The sequence below is a fragment of the Suricata suricatta genome, chromosome 17 (genome assembly GCF_006229205.1).
Source record: "Suricata suricatta isolate VVHF042 chromosome 17, meerkat_22Aug2017_6uvM2_HiC, whole genome shotgun sequence".
NCBI classification, from domain to species: domain Eukaryota; kingdom Metazoa; phylum Chordata; class Mammalia; order Carnivora; family Herpestidae; genus Suricata; species Suricata suricatta.
In genome coordinates this window covers 18,181,914-18,206,553 of record NC_043716.1, presented here as the reverse complement: position 1 = coordinate 18,206,553, position 24,640 = coordinate 18,181,914, and the positions used below count along the sequence as shown (strand labels likewise).

At 45.7% G+C, this 24,640-nt stretch overlaps 1 protein-coding gene across 9 annotated transcripts in view; it reads right to left on the bottom strand.

The window, feature by feature from the left end:
* Positions 1 to 7,634: 7,634 nt before the first annotated feature.
* Positions 7,635 to 24,640, bottom strand: part of NF1 (neurofibromin 1) — a 289,146-nt gene continuing 272,140 nt past the window's right edge. For 6 of the 9 annotated variants that reach the window (XM_029926741.1, XM_029926738.1, XM_029926745.1 and 3 more), the window contains 6 exons: positions 24,403 to 24,503; positions 23,223 to 23,365; positions 22,828 to 22,874; positions 21,368 to 21,584; positions 19,832 to 20,034; positions 11,173 to 11,261 (listed from right to left, as the gene is read on the bottom strand). In XM_029926741.1, coding sequence (XP_029782601.1) covers positions 19,871 to 20,034; positions 21,368 to 21,584; positions 22,828 to 22,874; positions 23,223 to 23,365; positions 24,403 to 24,503 — 672 coding nt within the window. In that variant the 3' untranslated portion in view covers positions 11,173 to 11,261; positions 19,832 to 19,870. Of the gene's footprint in view, positions 11,262 to 19,831; positions 20,035 to 21,367; positions 21,585 to 22,827; positions 22,875 to 23,222; positions 23,366 to 24,402; positions 24,504 to 24,640 lie in introns of all 9 variants that reach the window. The other 3 variants (XM_029926740.1, XM_029926744.1, XM_029926746.1) reach the window with 1 other exon arrangement.

Genomic DNA, 24,640 nt, shown 5'->3' with positions numbered 1-24,640 from the left:
CTGCAGGAAAGAAGAACTTCCAAGTCCTCAGCATGATGGGCAAACGGATGGGACCTTTAGAGTGTGATCCCAGCTGGGGACCCTGTTCTGTATGATGGCAGGACGAGTAAAGCCATCCGCAACACTGTCACCCGTTTACTGAGCACGGACCTTGACTCCAGGACACGGACTCAGCACGCAGTCGATGGCTGACACGCCCGGCTTGTCCTACGGATTGTCGTTTCCCCTGCCTGGAACGTCCTTCTTCCTCTAGTCTCTGCAGCCATTCTTCAGATGCACCTCCTCCAAGAAGTCTTCCCTGAGTAGCCCTCACCACTCTGCTGCCTACAGAACTCTGAGCAGACTTCCCAAGGGGATTTTTGTCAGGTTCCGTGCCGCCCTGCCCATGCTGACCTCTCCCTGGCCGGGACACCAGGCCCTCTGTGTCTCTGCTCTTTGGGACCTCCAGGCTGAAGGTATCTTTCCAACATATTGGCATCAGGTCACGTGCCTGGCTCCCACGGGAGGGCTCGAATCCAAGTGTCTGGTTCCGGGGACCCCTCAGTGAGGCCTGCCTCTCCCCTCTGGTTTCATCTCCTGATAGCACCGGAGTCTGTCTGTCCACACAGAGCAAGAACTGCCCTGCCCCTCTCCCCCCGTCCCCCCCTCCCCCCAGCTAAGTGTGAGCAGAGCATCTGTGTGTATTTGCTGGGAGTGTGACTCACAGCTAATGCGTCTCAGGGCCTTTGCTGTTAGTCTCGCAGGTGTCAGGACAAACAGCCTCCGTGGTCCTGCCAGACCAGGAATTGCAGCCTGGTCAGGGCCCGTGGCGGCCGCGGGCTGGCTCCCCTTACCCCCAGGAGGCTGGTACGCGCTCCATCCTGTTGGGAGCCTGGCAGGCCCATCCTGGACTTCTGCTACTTTCTGTGGGAGGCAGACCCCGATGGCTTGGGGGTCCGCATCCTGGCTCAACCCCTTATAAGCCATGTGTCCTTGACCAAGCGACCTAATCTCCATGTTCTTATCTGTAAAATTGGGATACTCATCTACCTCACAGAGTTGAAAAGACAAAATAAGATCACGTATCTTAACCTTCCCAGCTTGGCATTCTCAAAAAATACTGGTGCGAACACAGACTAGCATTTGGTGTCCATAGTGCTTTTTTTCTTTTTAGGTTTATTTATTTTGAGAGAGAGAGAGAGAGAGAGAGAGAGAGAGAGAGAGAGAGAGAGTGAGAGAGAAAGCATGAGTGGGGGAGGAGCAGAGAGATAAGGAAAGAGAGAGAAATCCAAGCAGGCTCTGTACTGTCAGTGCAGAGCCCAATGTGGGGCTCAAACTCACGAACCGTGAGATCATTACTTGAGCTGAATGGGGTGTTTAACTGGCTGAGCCACCCAGGCGCCCCCATATTGGTCAACTCTGTAGTTAATCATTGTCTTGGAGTTAAGACTCATGTCACAGGTGCCTGGGGTATAAACAAGGACTCAGTAAATGGGCAAATGGCAGGCGGCATTACTGTGGTGGTAACTGTTGCAGTGTCCGCCCTGGAACCCCGTCCCCTCCAGGGGATCATACGTTCTGCCCCGGGGAACTCAGAGAGTAGCCGTGTGTGACTCACCTTGGCCAGGGAAATGTGGAGGAACTGTCACTTGTGGACAGAGTTATGAGACAAAGCACGGTTCTCCGTGTCTCTGTGTCCCCTGCCACGAGATAGGCGATGTCCCAGGTAGCTGCTGCTTGCCAGCCTGGGCCGCAGAACAAAGGTGAGATGGGGGCGAGGCGGGGCCATTTGTCACATAAAGGTAACTGGACTCGCCGGACACAGGAGGAGGGATACTGGTTTCCCACAGGCCTGATGATCAGAGAGGCAGAGACTGTCAGTGTGCGGGAGACGCCTCCCTGCCAACCCGTGTCTGATTCAAATCCAAGGTCTCAAGAGGGAAAGTGAGTGCCCAAGATCACAGTGCTTTTTGGCGGCGGAAATGGGACCCTGGTCCCCATCACTGCTCCTTCCCGCACAGAAGCGTGGGGGCAGGAGGTGGGCCAGGTGACCCTGGATGACGGATATAGGATCTCAGGCATTAGGCGAGAGCCCTAGCGCCTAATTCTGCCACCCCTACCCGCAAAGCCTAAAAACCCAAATAACCCCCCGAAATCCAAGGTGGCACAGTGTTGCTGAATATGCATCTGGGAGGGTGTGGGGGCTGGGAGCTGGGCTGGACAAGCCAGGGTCACTGAGATTTAGGGACACAGAGGCCAAGGGCGTGTCAGGTCTTCCTGCTGGGAACCCCTACCAACAGTGACACTGCACAGAAGGCACCGGAAGGTCAGCTTGGGGTGAAGCCCTCCAGGGGCCTCTTGGGAACAGACTCAGGTGTAGTGTTCTTATGGTTTGTTTTAGGTAAACTCTACACCCAACATGGGGCTTGAACTCACAACCCTGAGATCAAGAGTTACATGCTCCACTGATCAAGAGTTAATCGTCCAGGTGCCATGTTTAAAGGGGACTCCAGGAGCGCCTGGGTGGCTCAGTTAGTCAAGTGTCCGACTCTTGGTGTTGGCTCAGATCATTACCTCGCAGTTTGTGGGATTGAGCTCAACAACTGGCTCTGTGCGAAGCCTGCTTGGGATTCTTTCTCTCCTTCTTTGTCCCGCCCTCTCAAAATAAACAAGCTTAAAAAAGTAATAAAAGTGGTTCCAGCAGGGATCCCGTCCACCAGCAAAGGCACCCGGAGGAGCAGAGCGGGCTCCCTCCGGGGCTCCATCTGTTTGCCTCCCTGGGAATAGGCCGGTTCTCCTGCGCCCCCTGCTGTTCAAGGGAGGTAAGATCACACCTAAGAAGCAGTGTTGCTTTCCTAGCCTTCTACGTATAAACTCTACATATGAATATATATGTGTACATATGTATTTAAACACAATTAGGGATCAGCCCTCATACACAATTTTTAAACTCTTCATTCTACTGGAATTTCTCCCTTAAATTTAAATATTACTCTTTAAACCTATTTTTAAAGTGTACGTAAGGAGGCCCTTGTCAGCTTTCAGAAAGTGCCGGCTAAATAATTTGGCCAACATTTTGGTTGTCTTCAGGTATTTTGATATTATATATAATACTTTAATAGAAGTCTTAGCGCTCTGATCTCTTCTTTCTTTAGGCTAGATTCCCAGATTACAGTGTTACTGGGGAAAACGGTGGGGATGTTCTCCAGGCTAGTGACACGGGAAGATGAGGTCAAGGGCAGGAGTGAGTCCATCCCACTTCCCCCACATCTATGCTAATTTGACAGGTGAAAATGATATTTCACTGTATCTATTGGAATTTTTTTGTTCACTGAGTGTGAACTTTTTCATTGTATAGTAATTACCAACTGGTACAGTATTTTCTTTCTGGGGATTAGCCATTCAGCCCGTTTGCCCATTTTTTTTGACCTACATGGCTCTTTTCTTAAAATTGATTTTGGGGCGCCTGGGTGTCTCAGTGGGCTAAGCATCTGACTCCAGCTCAGGTCATGATCTCACAGTTTGTGAGTTTGAGCCTCACATTGGTCTCGCTGCTGGCAGCGTGGAGCCTGCTTAGGATTCTCTCTCTCCTTCCCTCCCTCTCTCTGTCCCTCCCCACTTCACTCTCTCTTTCAAAGTAAATTAATAAGTTTAAAAAATAAAATGAAAAAATTGATTTTAATGAACTCTTCTCTGTTGGCCTTTATTTTTATTTATTTTTTTCTGTTGGCCTTTAAATTTTGGGTGAGTTCTTTGGACATGAGGATATTTTAAGCCTAATCTTTAGGATATCTTCCACTGCTTTTAGGCTTACAAAGTCCTTTCCCTATTGTGAGAGTTATTTATGATCTTGGCCAACATTTCTAGTCGTCCTTCTGGACAGCGGAGAATAGCTTTCTTGGACCCTTGTGATTTATCTTGTGGAGTTGCGTGACAAGCTCTGGCAGTAACTGTGGGCAGAAGTTGTGGCACATCCGGCCTCAGCCCTATAGTTGCTAATGCGAGGGCCCCTGGGTTCTGGGCTCTCCAATCTGGTGGTCACCAGCCCCATGTAACCATTTACACTTAATTTAAATGAAAGAAAAAGTAAGTTCCTCGGTCTCAATAGCCACATTTCGGGTGTTCAACAGCCTCGTGGGGCTGTGGCCACCATATTGGACAGTGTGGCTAGGGATCGGTTCCATCATGGGGGGCGGGGGGAAGACCGGGAAGCGGGCCCGCGGTCTCCCTCTGCTGTCTGACCAGCCCGCTGCGGCGGAGGCGGCTCACTGAGCCACAGAAAGTGGATGAGCAGCGCCCCCTACCAGTCAGCGGCGGACATGTAGCAGGGTGGGAAATTAGCTTTTGTGGCTCAGTGAAATTTTGTTTCGTTTAAACTATAGCATATCTAAGACCTTTTTGTCTGTTTCATTCTATTAAGTTTAATTACATTATCAACTTGAAATATTTAAAAATGTCTATATTATCTCGTCAAGGAAGTTTCCAACTATGTCTTTTTCTGTTTCCTTAGCCATGCTTTTTTGTTTACGCCCCAAGTTATACCCTGGGATCATTTTGTTTGGATCTTGATTGGTAGTGCATTCAATCCGTAAATCGGAGGGCTGCGTGGGTGGCTCAGTCCACTAAGCACCTGACTCTTGATCTCTGCTCAAGTCATGATCTCAGGGTTGAGATCGAGTCCCACATCTGGCTCTGCGCTGACGGTGCAGAGCCTCCTTGGGATTCTCTCTCTCTGCTCCTATCCTCTCAAAATAATGAAATAAACCTAAATAAAAAAAAAAAGGAGTTTAAAAAATCAGTGGTTTGGGAAGACTTGACGCTATAATATTCAGTTTTCCCCCCTGGGCTGTGGTCTGGCTCTCCATTTACTCAGCTCTCTTTTCCGACCTGCCGGTCCCATGCCGGCCTGCGGAGTAGCGTGGCCGCCGAACGGGCAGCGTGGGAGGACAACACCGTGACTTTTTAGGCAGCAAAACTACTTCCTCTTAAAGAATTCCCGCTCCCCCTACTCGTTGGGGGTGGAAATGGCTTTTCCATTAGAAAAAGGCTTTTTTTTAATGTTTTATTAATTTTTGATACAGGAGAGACAGAGCATGAGAGGGGGAGGGTCAGAGAGAGAAGGAGACACAGAACTGGAAGCAGGCTCCAGGCTCTGAGCTAGCCGTCAGCACAGAGCCTGACGCGGGGCTCGAACCCACGAACGTGAGATCTGACCTGAGCCGAGGTTGGAGGCTTAATCGATTGAGCCACCCAGGCGCCCCAGAAAAAGGCTTTTTAAAAATGTTTTTGCTTTTTTCTAAAGGTATGAGTTGGCAGACTACACGTTGGAAGTTTTACGGAAACGCGAAATCTCAAAACCTGGATTACGGTTTTCGGTAGGTCTTTATTATGTAGACACAGGACATGGTAGGGATTTTACACTGGGATTGCTATTATGAATAGGGTCTTTTTTTCTTTAAGAAAAGTTTTTTTACATTTATTTTTGAGAGACAGAGCGTGAACAGGGGAGGGGCAGAGAGAGAGAGAGGGAGACACAGAATCTGAAGACAGGCTCCAGACTCTGAGCTGTCAGCACAGAGCCCGATGTGAGGCTCGAACCCATAAACCGTGAGATCATGACCTGAGCCGAAGTCAGACGTTCAACCGACTGAGCCACCCCAAGATCTGCCCCCCGCCATTACATCTATTTCTATGTTCGTTGAGAACCTAGAGGCTTATGAGCCCTTCAACAACCATCTGCTGAGTCCCTCAAACAGGCACAATCCCTGTAGCTGGACGCTCAGGGTCTAGCCGGAGCGCTGGAACCTTCCATCACAACCCTGTGAAAGAGCAGCTGTCACAGAACCAAGAGAACGCAGTGCCTGGACGGCGCCGCTTCCAGAGCTGCTGATGCTGGAGTTCATTTGCGAAAACAAGGGGGCCGATCAATGTTTCTTTCCGCTGTGAGGGAATGAATGCCTGCAAACTCAGAAATGGACTATTTTGTTAATGAAAAAAAAATTTTTTTTTGCCTCTGGATAGACGTATAGGGGGTGGTAGGGGTGTTTCTGCTTGAAGCGCAGATCACCTGGCTCCTTCCTGCCTTCAGTTCGCAGATTACTAATTCAGAAAAGGGCGCGTCCCTTGCCATCAGTTTCTCACTGGACTTTGACTTTGGGCCAGACTCAGAGATAGAGTACCCCTATTTCGGGTGCTCTGGGGTTAAGGCATGTTTGTTTGTTTTTTAAAAATATTTTTATTAAATTTTTAAAAATGTTTATTTACCTTTATGGGGGGGGTGGAGGGGGAGACACAGAATCCAAAGCAGGCTTCAGGCTCCGAGCTGTCAGCACAGAGCCTGACGTGGGACTCCAACCCACGAACCATGAGATCATGACTTGAGCTAAACTGGACACTTAACTGAGCCACCCAGGTGCCCCTAAAATATATATTTTAAGTGTTTTTTGTTTATTTTTGAGAGAGAGCGCAAGCAGAGGAGGGTCAGAGAGAGAGGGAGATACAGAATCTGAAGCAGGCTCTAGGCTCTGAACTAGCTGTCAGCACAGATCCCGACGCGGGGCTCAAACCCACAAACTGTGAGATCATGACCTGAGCCGAAGCGGGACACTTAACCGACTGAGCCACCCTGGCGTCCCATAAAATATTTTTAAAAGTTTATTTGTTTTTGAGAAAGAGAGAGAGAGAGAGAGAGATAGAGCGCGAGCGGGGGAGGGTCAGAGACAGAGGGAGACACAGAATCTGAAGCAGGCTCCAGGCTCTGAGCTGTCAGCACAGAGCCCGATGCGGGGCTCGAACCCATGGACTGTGAGATCATGACTTGAGCCGACGTTGGACGCTCAACGACTGAGCCACCCAGGTGCCCCTAACTGCTCATTTTAAAAGAGGTCAGGCTGGCTCATCCCAGAGAACAGTCACCCCTCAGCTTGGGATGTCCCGAAAAGGCACTGGAGGGGTTCAGGATGTACAAGCCCAAACTACAAGCGCCTTGGCCATGTTGGGTATTTTAAGCTGAAGGAGTCGGAGAAAATGCTGGAGGCCGTCTCGCTGACCTGGCCCCGGCCCTCTTCCCCTGCAAACAGGGCACGGCCCCTCCCGGGAGAGGCATTCTCCCTAGGCCCAGAAAAAAGGAGCATTCCTATCTTCAACGACAGGGCCGTGGAAACACACAGGCCTCACTCGGTCTCCCCAGCTGACTACACTTACCTCGACCTCTCCGTGACTGCCCTCTCCATCAGTCCGACGCAGTGTAGACACGCCCGGGCTCAGCTCCTCCTTCCAGTCTTCGTTTCCTTAGAAAGCTCCTGTGTCGTGTCAGAAGTCCACCGATGATCTGTGCTGTGCGCTTTCTTCTGTTAAGCTGTCCCAGTCAGGTGAATTTTCAGACCCAGCTGGGGGTCCTAAAAGGCTGGAGAACTTTTTCCTCCCCTACACATTTCACCAAAATTATTTTAGTTTTAGTTCAGAGAGCTTCTGGAGATAGAAAGGTCCTGCCCATGCTTGGGGGAGGAAGGAGAATCCAAGGCACCCTCAAAAGAAAGGAAATGGCCTTGATGTTTTAGAAAGATCAGGGAGAGGTGGGGTGGGGGGCATGGGGGCGGGACGTGAGACAACAGAGCTGAGGCATGTGAAGAAATTAAACAACTCCCCACATCATAGAGCAGATTGAATTTACATTTTACTTAAAAAAAGGGGTGTGTGTGGAGTACAGACACAGGGAGGACGGGCGGGAACAACAACGGTCTGAAATGGGTTTCTACAACCGCCCCTACGAAGACCCGCTCTGACCCTCGGGCAGTATTTCTCCGGCCGGCGGACCGTGTTCACAAGGCTGCAGACGAGGCGGCGCCCAACCTTGGGCCCGGATGGAGAGGAAGTAGTTATCATACACGACGTAAGTTTACAATACACAGCATTTTCCTTAAATGACGTAGCGCAGTCGCAGGAAGGAGTTCACAATACTAACACGAGAATCATCAAATTTTTGTTATCCATGTACAGCAACTGCTTTACAAAAAAGCAAAATAATACAATATATCGTCACGTATTTACAGTGTAGTAAATATACTTTTCTGTCAAATTTTACACAAACTATGTACAGGTGAATATACTGCTTTAAAAAAAAAGTGTGTGGCTGACACCGAAGAGGGCATTTTTGTTTTAGAAGTCCATTGCATAACCTTGAAGAAGCCATGCCTCATGATGCCGGCAGGGCCGGGAGGGGTGGAAACCAAAATGAGAAAGCAAACAGAAAGCCAAAACTAAACGGAAAAGGCTTAAAACCCACTAAGCAGGGAGGGAGGGCTGCCAGCTCGCGGCCTGGGGGACTAGGGGTGGCGGCTGACGGCTCCCCGGGGCGGGCACGGGGCTGCGGGTCTGAGCCGGGCAGGGGAGGGGTGGGCGGGCGAGGGGCGGAGCCTCGCCGCTTTCCCCCAGAGCCAGGGAACCGCGGCTCCGTGTTGGCGAGTCCGGCGCCCCCTTGCGGCGGGGGTAGCGATAAACCGGGTGGGTTCTGCGACGGGTCATGTTTGCCTCTTTAGAAAGTCCGGGTAGACATCCACAAGCCCCAGACAAATGACTCGTAGTGTTCTCTGTAGAACTCGCATCGGGGTACGCAAAGTGGGTCCGGGCCTCAGCTCTCTTGTGTAGATCACGGTAGGAGGCCTGAAAGAGGGTTTCCTTTCTCAGGGGGAAGTGTACTGGCGAGACATAGGCTCGTGTTCATTTTAGTTACTTGGAAAGCTAGGTTCTCCTCAAAAGTCACAAGTTCTCTAAACAAGGTAAATTTTAAACCTTAGTGAGTTCTCATATTTCCGGGACGTACTGATCAAAAAGTACTTCTGCAGTTCAAAGGAGGCTCGATTTTGATTTGTGCAACGCTGAGCGTTTCGTGAGGTACATCAAGTAATTCATTCCATTCATTACACTAGAGGGAGATGATGAATAAATTTAAGAAGTCTCCTACCTGGAAAACTTGTTACGGAAACATCACTGTTTTTAACAGAAAATCTTTTGCAGTTTCTCTGTTTTGATGGGAGAAGCAAAATAGTGTAACCAAATACCCACCGACATGCACCAAACCAACCAACAAAGAGGAAAAACATGGAGCCACAGGATTAAAGGCTCACATCTGCCTTTTATCCCAGGAGCCAAGAAGCCACGACACCTTCCCAGAAGCACTGGGTCGTGGGAGAACCAACGCCTTAACAGCAGGGTGGCACCGGCTTGCAAAGGATCTGCTTCTAAACTCAGTTCTAGTCTTAGCGTCTTTACAGACGTGGGCGCTGTGACTACAGACACCGCCGCAGCCTCTACCATAAACACAAGTTCAGTTCACTGCACCTGTTTTCCATATTTCCCAGCAACTCCATGTCAAAATAACTATTAATACTAAAGTGTGTTTTTTTCCTTTTATTTTGGCAAATGGTTCTTACTTTTCGGAGACTGTAAACAAATTAAAAAAAATTAAATTCTTGTTATTTCTGAATATCAAAAGCAATTTTATTTACATTAACATATTACATTGTTACTGTGTGGATAAATGTGAAATGTGTTATATTATTAAAATCAGAACACTTCAATGTACCATTATCTCTCGATTTAGCTGTGGAATTTAATTTACTGAAATCCACTCGGGAAACAGCACTAGAGGGGGTCCCCTCTCCTAGGTTTCGTGCCCCTCCCAAAGCCATCACATCGGAACAGAAAAGGGAACCTGGGAGTGGGGGACGATATCTTTTCGTAATAAATATGGGTCAGTTCTAAATCGGAACACCCAGATCCTACTGGCCTGCTGGGCGAGTCCCATCATTCTGCACACTGCGGGCACCAGCACCGGCCTGGGTCTGTGTTCCCATTCAGATTCCCACGCCAGGACGCCCCGTAGCGTTCAGTGTAGCAGCAACTGCTAAGGTTCCTTATTGTCCCACTCACGCAGGCCAGCCTGTCCTTTCCCAGTGCTTAAATGCAATTCTATCAGATAGAACCCAAATGTTCTGCTAAAAAGATTCCTGATTTTTGTTTCCAAGGGGAGGGGGTGAGATCACAAGACACTTAAAATACATGTCATCGAGGAGATTTTTGATGATATACACCATACTCTGTGTTTCTGGGAAAAATTATTCAACAAAATAAGAGCATCAGCTAGTCTAAAAGTCACGTACCATTCCATTTTGCTACGGAGCTAATGCAAACATCTATGAAGATGACCTTCGAGGAACAATTTCCAACACTTTGTTCACGGATTACCCTGCTCAGAATTACTTAGGAAAGAAGAGAAGGGGGAGAAACATATCTGTACTAGACTTAGTATAGTTTTGGCTTATGAAAACAAAACCACCCAACTTTTAGCATATTTAAAGGTTAAAAGATAATCAACTGGAGAAAAAAAATAAACTCGTTTGGATGGCTGAGTTGGAATAAGGCCTCAGAACCCGTCACTTTAATTCGGTAGCATTAAGATATACGTGGTTATGCGTATTATCCGGTGATTATTGCTAATACTCAAGTGTTAGTATTTCTTAAGAACTCATTACAAAATACTAAGTCCCGCCACCCCCAAAGCACCTTGCCTGTGGCTTTATGGTGTGAAGTCACTGAGGCTTGACCTCTATGCGGTTCCTTCGGTTTTGTAAGGTAAAAAAAAGTCCACAGCTAAAAGTCAGACTAAACATACTGGGGTTATAGTACTACTTCTCCCGTAAGCTGCTAGCTTGCAAAGTGTGTAAATAAGACTAACACTTTACTTCGTATGATGAAGGAGGGGAAACATAGAAGGCAGAGCTCTGTGCAAATGGCTTTCATAGCTGGCCAGTGGTAGCAGCCCTCAACGGTTCATCCTTTCTCACAGCTGGGATGTTCTCAGTTCGAGCGTCCTGACCCCCGCTTACTTCGCAGTGTTCTGAACACCTGCTTAAACCAGACCCACCAAACGGAGGAGAACAACAACGACAAAAGTTAAAGAAAAAGCAGCATTAGATTTAGGCAATGCCTTCCAAGAGTTGAACATCTGGCAACACGGCAGACTCGGACGGGCTCGTCGTGAGACGGGAAGTGCGCGTCACAGCACGGTGGTGAGGGGTCACGAGGGACGAGCCCGTGCGAGTAGGTTAAGTCTGTTTGAAAAAGGAAAGGAAGAAAGCTTCACACGATCTTCTTAATGCTATTACGTTTGAAACTGCCAGCGCTTCTCTGCTTCTGCACCTGGCTCGCGGATCCGTGGCGAGTGCGTCCACTGTTACAGTGGCCAGAGGTGGGGGAGAGTTCGACGTTCTCCTTGTCGATCCCTGGAGAGAAGAGAAGCAGCAGGTTACTCCCCCTCCTCTGGTGCCAGGCCCCGGGGCTGCATCTTAGGACGTGCAAAGGGGGCACAACCTGGCAAACTGTTTTTGCGTATTTCATCGTAACAGTCGCTGGGACGTTTATTTACAAAGGTTTTGCCACACACAAAACTTCACATTTTGTTAAGCGAAATGTGCTACCACAGCAGAAAAACGGCATAAGGAAAAAAAATGAGAAGGTGCAAGGAAAAGCCAGAGCGGCAGGCGAGCTCGAGCTGAATGAAACGCTAGCAGCTGTCAGGGAAGACTAGACCCTTCCTCCAGACAGTACCAGAAGCTTCCAGCAGAGGTCAGCTTCTAGCCTCATGGCTCTCAGGTTGCAGAAGACACTGAAATTTGTCATTTTTTTTTAAATTTTTTTTAATGTCTTTTATTTATTTTTGAGAGACAGAGAGAGACAGCTCGAGCAGGGGAGGGTCAGAGAGAGAGGGAGACACAGAACCGGAAGCAGGCTCCAGGCTCTGAGCTAGCTGTCAGCACAGAGCCCGACGCGGGGCTTGAACCCACGAACTGTGAAATCATGACCTGAGCCGAAGCCGGCCGCTCAACCAACTGAGCCACCCAGGCGCCCCTGAAATTTGTCATTTCAAAGAAAGGAAGATTTAAAAAAAAATCACGGTGACTGTCTCAAAGGCACTCAATCTTTACTGGGACTATATGACAAGGGTTATACCATAGAATCTTTAAAAAAAATATTTTGAGAGAGAGAGAGAGAGAGTGAGCATGAGTGGGGGAGGGGCAGAAAGAGATAAAGAGAGATTCCCAAGCAGGCTCTTCGCTGTCAGCACAGAGCCCCGGCATGTGCTCAGACTCACAAACTGTGAGATCATGATCTGAGTGGAAATCAAGAGTCAGACGCTTAACCAACTGAGCCACCCAGGCGCCCCCCGCAGATTCCTTGCTTTAACCTTTTCAACTGTGACAAATCACTTCATGCCCCACGCTGAAAATGAGTGCCATTCATTTCTTTCATGGAGGAGATTCAAGCCCCCAAAACTGGGCCCTACAACGAATTTTAGAAATAGTCCAAGCACTGACTTAAGTAACTGGAAGCAAAAATCAACGTAGTTTTTACCCATCAGATGAGTAGAGGTTACAAATCAGGGAGAACAGTGGTTACCTGGGTAACGGGAAAGGGGAGTGCGGGCAGTTGCTTGGGGTGCTGTAATGTTCTGTTCTTGATCCAGATGTGGGATTTGTAATTTAAGTGTTTACTTCTTTAAAAGTTCACTAGCTTGTAAATTTGATCTGTGTGCTTTTCGGTTATGCTCCAAGAAAATTTATCAAAGTAATGACTGATTATACCCACCTCTGGCATACCTTGGTGGGACAGCAGAAAGCTGGGCATCTGAGCAATTTGTATCAGAATGTAAAGTACTGGTTGATATTGATGGCTACAGAAAGATGACCGTAATTTAGAAGTGGGGGGAGGGGAACCTCACATGCAGAAAAACAAAACACCCAAAACAAACCCAAAAAAGGCTGGGAAAACATCTGCCAAGATATGTTATTTTTGGATAGTGTTAATTCAGGTAATTTTTATTTTATTATCATACCATTTGCTTTTTAAAATAAACATGAAATCTGAGGATCAAAAAATACTCATTTTTGGACAAAGCACCATTTCAAGTCAAGAAGTGTTTGTGTTACAGAAAATGGACATAGATCCAGACATCTAACTTATTGGCTCATGAAAAGGAAATGAATTTGTGATGACCTTTTAGGTGCCACACATCATTTAGATCTGGCCCCGGATTCAATTCAGAGTGTAAGGCCAGATTTCCACAAGTTTGTGGTCTTGAACTTACCAAAGGAACGCAGGCCTTAGCTAGCATTTCTTTAGGAGAGCGTGCACTGGGCTAGACGGTGCCCGCCACCCCCGCCCTCAGAGCCGGGCAGGCGGGCCAGCTCCTTGCTGTCCTGTTCTAACCGCAGTGCAGAAAGCTGAGTGGAAGAAAGCACACCATGATGTTCAGAGAGCGTTTCTCTGGGTGACAGAATTCTGGGGGAGTTTCATTCTCTGCTGCATATTCATCTGCGTCTTCCCAGGTGATTAAAAACAACAATAACAAAACGGAAAGAAGGCGGCTCAGGTCTCCAGCGTGCCCTGAGCTCCAGGGTGCGCTGGCGCAGGCTCTTCTCAGTGCCTTGCCGGTCTCCAAGAGACACCTCCAACCCACGTTTTCTCATCTCCTTCCTGATGCCTCCTGCCGCCTCCTGCCAGCACCACCCCCTTCTCTCCTGCTCTAGCGGGCGTCTGTACTTCTTACACTCCGCGCCTCCCCCCCCTCCTCCCCGCTCCCGTGCCTTCACCTTATTTCCTCTACTAGACTAAGAGCACCCAGAAAAGGAAGGATCATTTCTTACTCATTTTCCTTTTCCTTTAAGATCTAGTTGATATCTTTCTCAGTAAATATGGGTTGAACTGAATGCTTCCATTAAAAAAATTTTCTTGGGGCACCTGGTTGGCTCAGTTGGTTGAGCCTCTGACTTCGGCTCAGGTCAGATCTCACGTTCGTGGGTTCGAGCCCCGCGTCAAGCTCTGTGCTGGCGGCTAGCTCAGAGCCTGGAGCCTGCTTCTGGTTCTGTGTCTCCTTCTCTCTCTGACCCTCCCCCTCTCATGCTCTGTCTCTCTCTGTATCAAAAATAAATAAAACATTAAAAAATATATAAAAAAAATTTCTTAACTTTTATTGATTTGTTAGAGACAGAGAGAGGCAGAGTGTGAGAACAGGAAGGTCAGAGAGAGAGAGAGAGAGAGAGAGAGAGAGAGAGAGAGAGAGAGCGAGAGAGGGAGGGAGGGAGGGAGGGAGGGAGGGAGGGAGGGAGAGAAAGGGAGACACAGAATTCAAGGCAGGCTCTAGGCTCTGTGCTGTCAGCTCAGAGCCCAATGCAGGGCCCGAACCCACGAACCAAGACATCATGACCTGAGCCAAAGTTGGATGCCCAACCGGCTGAGCCCCCCAGGGACCCCTTGAATGCTTCGCTTTTCAAATGTGACGGCTGTAATTCAGAGCCATAAAACATGCAACCCCTGACCTCGAGGGTGTGGTGCCGTATTTTGAGTGGGAAAGACAAAAGTATTTTTTTTTTTTTTTTAGCTTTCTGCATCCGAAATGATTATGAATTTAGTGCACATGACCTTGCATTTCCTTAAATCTGCATGGGGCTTATGAGTTCAAGTCCACAGTTCCTTATCTGGGGTCCTATCCTTAATAGAAAGGAAGATTCAGGCAAAAGGAGGATTAAGAAGAGGAGAGTCTGGAAGGATGGGGGAGACAGGTGGCCCCTAGGAGGAGCCCCGCGTGGGCAAACGCCAGGACGGCCTGTGGCTCTCGGCAGCAACCCGCCAGCCCAGGGAGAAGGCAGTGCTCACTGCGCTGCAAGGGCCCTGCTTCTGTCTGAGGACCAGGGCCTGCCCACCGCTACTCCGAGAATAGAAGTCACAGACGCTGTGGTCACAGACTGAGCCACTAGGGTGAAGGTTTCTTCAAAGATTTACTAAGGATATTCTGTCTTCTGTCAAGCAAGTACCCTTCGGACCTCTAAATGAACATTCAAAAGCCTTATTTGTTTCCGGTTAAATGTTCAGGATAGAAAGCAAACTATAAAGTTTTATACCTTTGCTACCTAAAGAAAAGGAATGGGGACAGAGATGTACCAAAATGTCAATAAACATTTATAAAATGTATAAAACACAGTCAAATGTTATCTTAGAGTGGTGGGATTATGGTGATTTTTTTCTTCTATTTTTCTGAATTTCCTCATTTCCCCCCTGAATGGGCACATGTTCCTTTTGGTTAAAAATGCTAAGGTCCGCCTGACCCCGTCCCAGGACCCGCAGGCAAACGCCTCCACGCTGTGTGAGGGGCTGATGGCCTGCTTCTACCCTCAAGTTAAGTTTCCTCTCAATTTTGTTTTTGTAGGTGTCTTTTCTTCCTCCTCGGTGACCCGACTCTACAAGCAGGTAGATGTGGCGTCACCAATTCCTAACTCCACAGCAGAGCTGTTTTAAAGATCAGAGGCAAAGCTAATATAACCATCCTGGAGGGTCATTTGTAGGAAAAAATCAATTAAAAATGCAATATATTTATACCAGGGTGCAGCATCTTGGAGAAGCCAAGTTAGAATGAGACAGAGCGATCATGGTGCCCAGTTCCGGCATTTTGGTTTCTGACTTGCACGTTTGAGAATTTTGGCAGCATTCTTTCCTTTTGCTCTCTACAGTGACATCTGGAAACCTCTCTAGACCCTGGTGAAGGATCTGGTCTTGGCATTCCAGGAAGAACTCTCCGATGGTCAGCTAGACTGCTCAGATGGAGACAGGACCCGCCCTGCACCAGTACAGGGTACATTTTAAACGAGGGAGCAGCTCCTAGGGGCACCCCTCCGAGGCTCTCTCGGGCCCCTAAGCACCGGCTCACCCTTCTGACCCTCAGAGGACACAAGAGTAAAGCCCCCTGAGGTGACAGAAACCCAGAGGCCACCACCTGAATGAAACAAAGGTAAAAAGTTGCTGGGCCCTGATTTCCTAGCACGGAACGGGAGGAAAAACAGAAGTGAGTGACGTCCACGAGATCTTTTAAAAAGGTGAAATACAAGTAGATATTGGATGATTACTATGTCCCCTGGCTTTCAGAAGAAATCGGTTTTGAATTATTGAACTGAGCATTAATTTCCTAGATATTACACTCTGTAAATAAATGTTGGAACTTCTAACCTTACCACCTCCATTAGAATTTTAGTTTAAATCAGGAATTAAACTAAAAAATTAAAAAATTAGCAGGAATTACACCAAGCAATTGCTCAGCTGGAAGTTATTTTTCTCCCTTAAATACAGGATAGTAACACGGAAAGAAAAGAGGAAAAAAAATGAAGAGAGAATGCCAAATAAAGGTCTGGGAAGGCACATGCGGTTCCCTACAACATTAAAATTGCTTCAGAGCTGTGAAGTAGTCCCCAGATAGAGGCCTCTAAGTTTCTTCTAAGAGGGAGGCGTTTTAAACCTGGTAAACACATCAGGAATGTTACCTGCTCAGAGCTAAGACTAAGCATAGAGGAATGGTTTTGACACAATATTACTGTGCAAATAGCTATCAGTGCTACTGGCCTGAGAGCGCTGAGCCGCCCAGCGTCCCAGTGGAAAGCTCTGCATTTCAGAAGGAAAGGGAGTGAGTAACTGACAATCTTGGACACAGTCCCAAGATAAAGAGTGGAAGGGGCAATTAAAAAAAAAAACCCAACCAAAAACTCAACCGAACAGGTTTTTGTTCTAAAAAAGTCATGCTCCAAAACTAACAGTAAAATAAGCTAATGGAGGTGGAAAAAGATGATTTTTCTAGCAAAAAACATTTAAAATAGATCGTAGGCTGGTTTTGGTAAAAAAAAAAAAAAATGAATAACACACACCTCACATTTTTCAAGGTCAAAAATATGTAATAAAAGTTCTGTCGTGACTGTTCCGTGATTCTTGCAAACAATGTCCCTTTGATCCGTCAGAAAACAGCATGGCAAGTCCCACGAAAGAGGTCAAATCAAAACAGTCATCTGTGTCCACTTTACCCTCTTAGTCTAAAATCTGTTTGCGGCCAGTCCTACCCGCTCGCCTGCTTCCTTAGGTCGAAAGAGTTCCTTGCACGTAGTAAACAATGAATCTCCATACGACAAATATCTGGAGTTTTGGTTATTTTCCACAGAGCACTGTAGTACTAACTTTGCACTTAAAAGCAAAGAGCTGTTTACCTGTAGAATTTGTTAGAATGGAGTAGAAACTTTAGCTCAAAACCCAATACTGAGATCCACAGGCAAAAACTGCCCCGTCTCTGGTGACCAGGGTCTCTCTCATCTTTAAGTGTCCCAGAGTGCCTAGGGACATCCTCCAAAGGGATGTTCCAATGTTTATTGAATTAAATTACAGTGTGAAAAATACTCGGAGACCTTGGCAGAGAATAAGTTAAATTTTAATACACTGGAAGTGGGTCTATTTAATTTCTTTTTAATGAGTACTAATTCCATCTGGATTTTATTTTGGAATACACTTGCTCTTTAACGTGCAAAGAAGATGCCAGGAGACCGCACTGGAAATGGTTATAAAGCATTCAGAATTACGGCTTTAAAAAGGTTTCTTAGCTCCTGGCCTGCGGGAGCCGCTGCTTGGCCTTAAGCAAGACAGAGAGAGTTCCCTCCCCCATCCCCCACTCCTGCATTGTTAAGTGGACAGACTTGATTTTCTGGCTCTAATCCTGGTTCTTCCATTCATGTCCAGCTCTACTACTCAGGACCTAAGAGTGCATTACAAAATCAATTTGGAATATTTTTATATATCAGAAAGTAAACTTTATGAATTCTCTTCAGGGGTCTCTTAGTGGCATTTGGGAAATTCTGAAGAGACAGAGTTTTATGTCCATTTGGCTAAAAGGTCCCCAGTTAATACAACTTTACAGGCACTGAACTCCACTGACGGCTCCGCTGATGCCAAATTCAATTCCAACAAGGGAGGGAGTCAGAAAACAGCCATTTACACATTTTAAAATACAGATTTCTTAAATAATCCTCCTCATGCAAAGGGGATAGACCAGTGAGCTAAGGAGAATGCATTTTCAGAGGCAATTGCTTTTCGTAAGTAAATGACCACCACACCCTCAAGGGCTGGTGGCTGATGAATTACTGTTTTGAGTTTGTTTTACTGAAGTGAGGTTTAGTACTTGGGAGTAGGAGGGAGTTCATGCGTCTCTTCTCTAGCTGATTTGACAGCAGAGAATGCTGGCTGGTGACCAAAAAGAAAGTACAGCGAAGTGGCTGACCCTGCTAAGGAACAATGGTCTACACAGCAGTGCCTTGACTGACCAGGGCAGTCTGCGGTGAAGGGCTGAGCTCTAGGCAGCTCCACGACGTGACTGTTTAATGCAGGCCAACAGAGACTTCACCTGTTTACAGCTCAGGAGATTGGGCGCAGATTCACTGTTGGGTAATCTGGTGGCAAGCCACATTTGTGCTCCACGTCATGAGGTGACATGGAGTTTCCTTAAATACTTTTGCTCAGGACTTGGCTAATGAAAGTAGTGAGAGGGAAATATTTTGCTTTTCTTACAGCCAAATAGCAATGGTGAACCGCTAGGCTGAGTTAGGAATCTGGATAAGACTCATCACTTCTTTCAGCCCATTGATACCAGCAAATTCCACTCCATGACAAATAGAGGGAATAGGAATATAAGATTGCATGTAGCTAGAGATAAAAAACAATCTACCTTATTACAAATGAAGTCTGGACTCTTTGAGAGGTATTCCAGAAGAGCAAAAGACAAAAGTGCAGTAATTACATACATAGCTAAGTCAGAATCCCTTCATGGAGATGAGCTCACAATTTAAAGATACAAATGGGTTGTTTCTCTGGACAGTGAAATCACTACTGAAAAGATACCCCCCTTCTCCAAAAACATGTGGTAAATGGATCCGGAAAACCAAGGACACAGAATTTGCAATTCAGGGCCAGCAACTGCCGAACACCATGATTCTACTTCATTAATGCTATTGCTTCTAAAGCCTCCGTTTCCTTTGAGACTAGTCAAAGGTTTCCAGAGTGTGGCAGTTCAACCAAGCAGCCATCTGAAGACCTCCTGGAAGTGACACTATTGGTTTAAAACTGCAACCCCTCCCCCCAAATCGTTTCTCAGCCTTTTGGCTAAGAGCAAGTATAAAACTGTAACAAAAACCATACATACTATTCTCTAATTTTTATACACATTTCTAAAAAGAGGTTGCAGGGTAAGACTTTTTTTAAACAACCAATACAGGATAGAAGCCATTAATCGCCTAGCGGGGAGCCTGTACTGTTACCTCTATTCTCCATCTGATTATTTTGTTGTCTCCAGTAGTGGGCAAAGATGGTAAAAGATCTCCCTAACAATCAGTCCGAGTGTAAAAAACAAAAAAGAATTAATATAAAAACAAACAATCATTCTGACAGGTTCAACACCACGTTAGTAGCCCAAGAGGCAAAAGTTTGATCAAAATAGACACACTTTAAAAAAACAAGAGGACCGTACAGTCTACACTTTCTGATTGTCATTAATAAGAACCTAGAAGACAGAAAGCCCTGCAGGGGACAAGGAGTGGTGGACTCCGGTGAGGCAGATGGAAGTGAGGGGCCAGCGGTAAAAAATGAAAGAAAAAGGGAGAGGAAGGGAAGGACGGGAGATGATGGCTGGGTCACAGATCTGGAAGCAACGTGTGGGGGAGACCCAGCGCTGGCCTGGGTTCTGGAGAAGAACCGTGTGACCAAGCAATTACCTCCGCTCTTCTAAACCTCAATGCCCCCAACACCCCCAACCCCTGTGGGCCTAGAACTAAATTATCTCTGTAGTTCTCCTTAGTTCCAAAATGCTAAGATTTAGAGGGCGTGGTGGTGGTGAGGGAAAGAATTCAGTGGCTGTGGTATCTAAAAGATAGTATATCTTGAGTTTTTCCCTGGCTTTAATGGTTGAAACACTGATAATGGGGCCAGATCACAGGCATACCCTAGGGCAGTGCCTTCCACACTCCAGTGTACGTAAGAGTCACCCGGGTGTTTGTTGAAACAGATTGCTGGCTGCGCCCCGCTTGTGGGCTTTCTTATGCAGGAGGTCTGTGGGGGGGGCGGGGGGACTCCAGCACCTGCATTCTTGCGAGCCCCCAAATGATGCTGATGCTGGTCTGGGATCACACTTGGAGAAACCCTGTCCTATGGAATAAATGACAGAAGGCAAAGGAACATGGTTATATGTGGAAGGAAGTTGGCCAGATTTCTTTTATTTCTTGGAGGAAAAAAGAAACTAAGTGCAGTCAGGTGACTGATAGAGAAATGCTGGAGCAAATCGCTTATTTGCTCTGCTAACCAAAGTTTTCTTGTTGACCAGAGTTTAATAGATGAATACAGGTTATTTAATACGGGGGTTTTTAATATGAATTGGATATTATATTTGCTGAGTCTTTCAGGCCTTCAAAATTATGTATGTGTAAATACTCAGGCAAAACTGGGATTATAAACTAGGGGTTATTTATGTGTCTCGAACATCACAAAATAGGAGGACTGTATCACTTGGCTTTTAAAAAGAAAATCCATGTGAACACCTAAAAAAGAACGATGTATAGTAGCCTTTCCTTATAGAATGAGGTGTTTCATAAGTAAAGTTTTCAGATAATGGAACTTTAAATGCAAACCTTTTTTTGAACTTCCACCATTTTAGAGGCTTAGCATTCTGAACAGAACACACGACCACACAGAAGCTTCCCCTCACCACCCACGGTCATCGTCATAGACAATGGCTTCAGTTCTGCTGTAACACCCCTAGGGCGGACCAGAGCCACACGAGAAAACAGTCGCTGGGACACAGAAGGAGCCCAGGAGTCTGTAGGTGTGCCAGCTCTGCCGTCCTGTGTCTCAGCCCTGCTCTAGCTATTAGCTGCTCTTCCTCAGGGTATCCCCCTCTTGGCTGCGTGTTTCCGGCACGCTCCTCCTGTGTGGACCGAAGAGTGACTCCACGGTAAGGAAAACACTTATGAGCTTTAAGATGTTATTTTCTGGAGATGGCTTTTTTCTGGTTGTGAATTTACAGGTTTTCAGGTCGCTCTCTGGGCGGTTGAGTTGCGGCTGGCAACAGGGAGGCGGGGCACTACCACGCTTTGTGTATTTTTTGGACACGGTAAGCTGGATCAGAGACATAGCCGCCCTCAGGGCGAGGCTAGGATATCTCGTAGGGGAATTCTAATTCTCTTCACTTACTGGGTAAGGTGCCTGAGAGCCTGCTCTTCTGCCCAAACTCAACCTCCGAACACTATGTGAACACTAAACATTTCACTGTCTCATTCACGAATAACTATTATGAAAGTAGAAAGCTTTATAGAATAACAAAGTTCAAGTCAGCTACAAGGTAAAGGAGAAATGTAAGATAAACCTCATGACCAAAAGGAGCAAAATCTACTATGAATATTCTATAATCTGATAACAAGGGAAGTCCTGCTGTTGGTATATTAATAGTATTGCTCAAATTCATATAAAGATTACATTTACTAACCTGGGGAATGCTGGGAAGTGGCGAGTGAGGTCATGGAATTAGAAAGGTTAAGGTTAGCAGTGATACTAAGCTGGCTCTGCACTGCAGGAGGATAAGGAGAGGTGGGTGTCAGGAGGGACTCCTCACTGGTTTCTTCATCAATTCCAGGCAAATACGTGTCAATCAAGGCATCAAGAAACTTAACAATAAGCTCAGCATAGTCTGGGATTTGGGTTTGCTGTAATGGAAAATATAGGAAATTATTTTAGCTCCATTCTTTTTTTCTGTAAATCCCCTTTGAAGCCACAAAAGATTAACTCAATTTTTGTTTTGGGCTTAATGTACTGTTTTTCTCTTCTTTTGTACTCTGCAGCGTTAAACAGGGGGTGGTGGTGGTGTATTTCTAGACTACCGTGGGACGTAATGCTGGGAATTTTATTCGGCTTACACCTACAGCTTCCGAACGAACGTGTAATTACTGAAAGCCATGCAGAGGCAAAGATGGCATGAATCCTGAGACAATAAACCCATCAGGAATGATGTCCAGTCAGTTTTCCGAAGCAGAGAAAATGAGCAGAGTACCATCATTCCCGCTGCCACGTAGATACTTGACTCGCTGAACGCTGGGAAGGGCAGAGGACTGCGGGCAAACTACTCACGTTCCTGCACGAGATACTGATTTCTAGGAACTCAGACCCATTTTAAAAATCACAACCTTTGCATATCAAAAGATACTCAGTAATAACTGAACAAGATAAAAATGAAATACCTAATTCTTAAAACTAGGACAAGGTTTAGGCAATTCACATTGGTTTAGCACCCCTGTATCTGGGACACTACACTAGGAACGTGGTGGGGGCGGGGACAGAAGTCCTGCCTTCAAGGAATCTCAACCAATCCAGAGGAACCATCAATAGAATAATCAAAAACACATTCATGTAGCACTATATCAACCGATGCCAATCAAAGAAAAAAATGAATAGGAACAAATAAGGATATATTCAGTGAAGAATGAATCTAATCCAACAGTTTGGAAGGAAAAATATTTTCAGGAGGTAATTTGTTCTTTATGTAATTTCTTAAGAACGGAGATTGAACTGACACATAACATCATATTACTTTTGGGTCACGAGGTAGATTTTAAACACAGGTAATGCTCCTTTCTGATTACGAGACACTTAAGGGTATGCAGGACGATCATCGAACACGTGAGTGACCGAGCGTGGAAAACTTTGCAGACGCTCATCACACCCTTCTGAAAAGTCAACTTGAACTGAGTTGTTTTCTTGTAAAAACTAATATATAAACCTATTAAAGGTGCTGCCTCTTGGAAAGAGTGTATGGTGGAAAACATTTTAGAAAAATAACATGTTTATCGTGAATCATCATCCTGGTTTTCAGAGTATTGTGTGTTCTCAGAGCAGGTACACTAATATGAATAAAAACTTCATTTTGTCAGTAGAGAAAAAACATTTTCTTACCTTTGAAAAGGGTCCTGCAAACCGCCATAAGCCATTAAAACCAAAACCTGCAACAAATCAAATGTTACTCTTATAACAAGCATGACACTCTTAATCTTAACAGAAATTAGTAATATAGTTGATGACATTTAAAACCTACACACATTTGAAACCATTTTTTTTTTTAGAATGAATGTCAGGGGAGACTAAAACTCACTTAAAACCTAATCAGTATAAAACCGTATTTTGATCTTAAAAAGTTGTAAACCATAACTCTGTGTCGTATTGACCCACTGAATGTACAATTAAAGGGGTCAGAAAGCGGCACAGGGGGAGAGAAGTCTGAGCAAGCCAGTCCCTCAGAGAGAACTCTGCAGTCCTGCGTCCTGCAACAGCCGCGCTCCCGAGTCATTTACTTTGCAGGTATGACGTCTGGTACTGCGGAGGGGACTCCTCGTGGTACACCACGCTCTGCACGATCCCGTGGACTGGATTCAGCAAATTTGGATCTTGGCACAATGACAGAAGGGTGTTGATCTTAGAGTCCAACAAATTGTGTCTAAAACAAAGCAAAACACAGGAACGTTTTAAAGGAAAGTTAAATAAAAATATACATTGGAAAACATCATATATTTCCCAGGACAATGTGATAAAAATGAAGGGAGAAGAGTGCTTTTACTTTCTGGTGCTTTTCCAATTTTCTATAATAAATGTATGAATTTACTTTTTTGGTTTGTCCTTTTTTTCCTTTTTGGTCATCAAGAAAAATATGGTAAAAACAACCAACTAGCACTGTCGTATAACCACGTTTAATTATATATGGTGACTGTTTGCTCAAGACAAGGTTGGCTTTTGTCATTCGATATGTTTTAGGGTCATTTCTTTGTGCTGACTGTTGATATGTACACAGGGAGTTAAAGCTAAATTGAATATCAATCAATGTTTAATAAATGCTGAATCAGATCCATTTAGGAAAACAAAATTAATCTGAAGGTGTGGAACATATGATCTATTCAGAATTAAGAGGAAATTAACTATGTCTAACCCGGCTACACTCTGTTAATAGAAATAACCAAGAGCCAACTATGTAAAATTCTGAAGTTTTAAAATAAGACTAAACAAAAGTAAAGGTATAACGATACTACACAGAAGGTCTAGATCAGGAAGAGAATTTCCCAAGCTTCTTTGCGTTATTTAGTTTTGAATACTTTGAGGTTAAGATGATTGTTCCTCTTAGGAGAGAATAAAAATCATCTCCTATATAGAAGGTTAATTTTGTTTTCACTGAGCTGTGGATAAATACAAAAGCTCTATGGAAAAAAGAAACCAAAAGAGGTACATGGACCGTCTCATGGTTTGCTCCTAAGTGAGGAAATGTAAGTGATCACCACGATAAAGCACTTACAAAAATCAACAAGATAAAAAATGTCAACTAATGTTTTATTAGCCCCCACTAATCCTGTGGTTTCTAAGCTAAAATCTCTATCACAGCGCCCCCAGCCAGTGAACATTACTAGATGATACTTTTTCTGAGCTTTTATAAAACACGTGGCGTCCAGACAGATCCAAATTTAAACACAAACAGGAGATACTTACACGACAGGAAAAACCTTGGGGAAAACAACACTGGCTTCCGCTAAGTATTCGTAAAGAATTCGCTGATCAAACTCGTCCGTGGTATATTTTACCAGCGTAGCCTGCCAAAGTGCAAAAAAGTCAACAGACACATTTTTTTTTTTTTGTGGCTGAACTGTTATTGGTTCTGGTGAGAAGCAGAAAACAGTCTTCCTTTCACGCCTTTTGATATTTAAGGGCCTCCTGAGAATAGATTGCA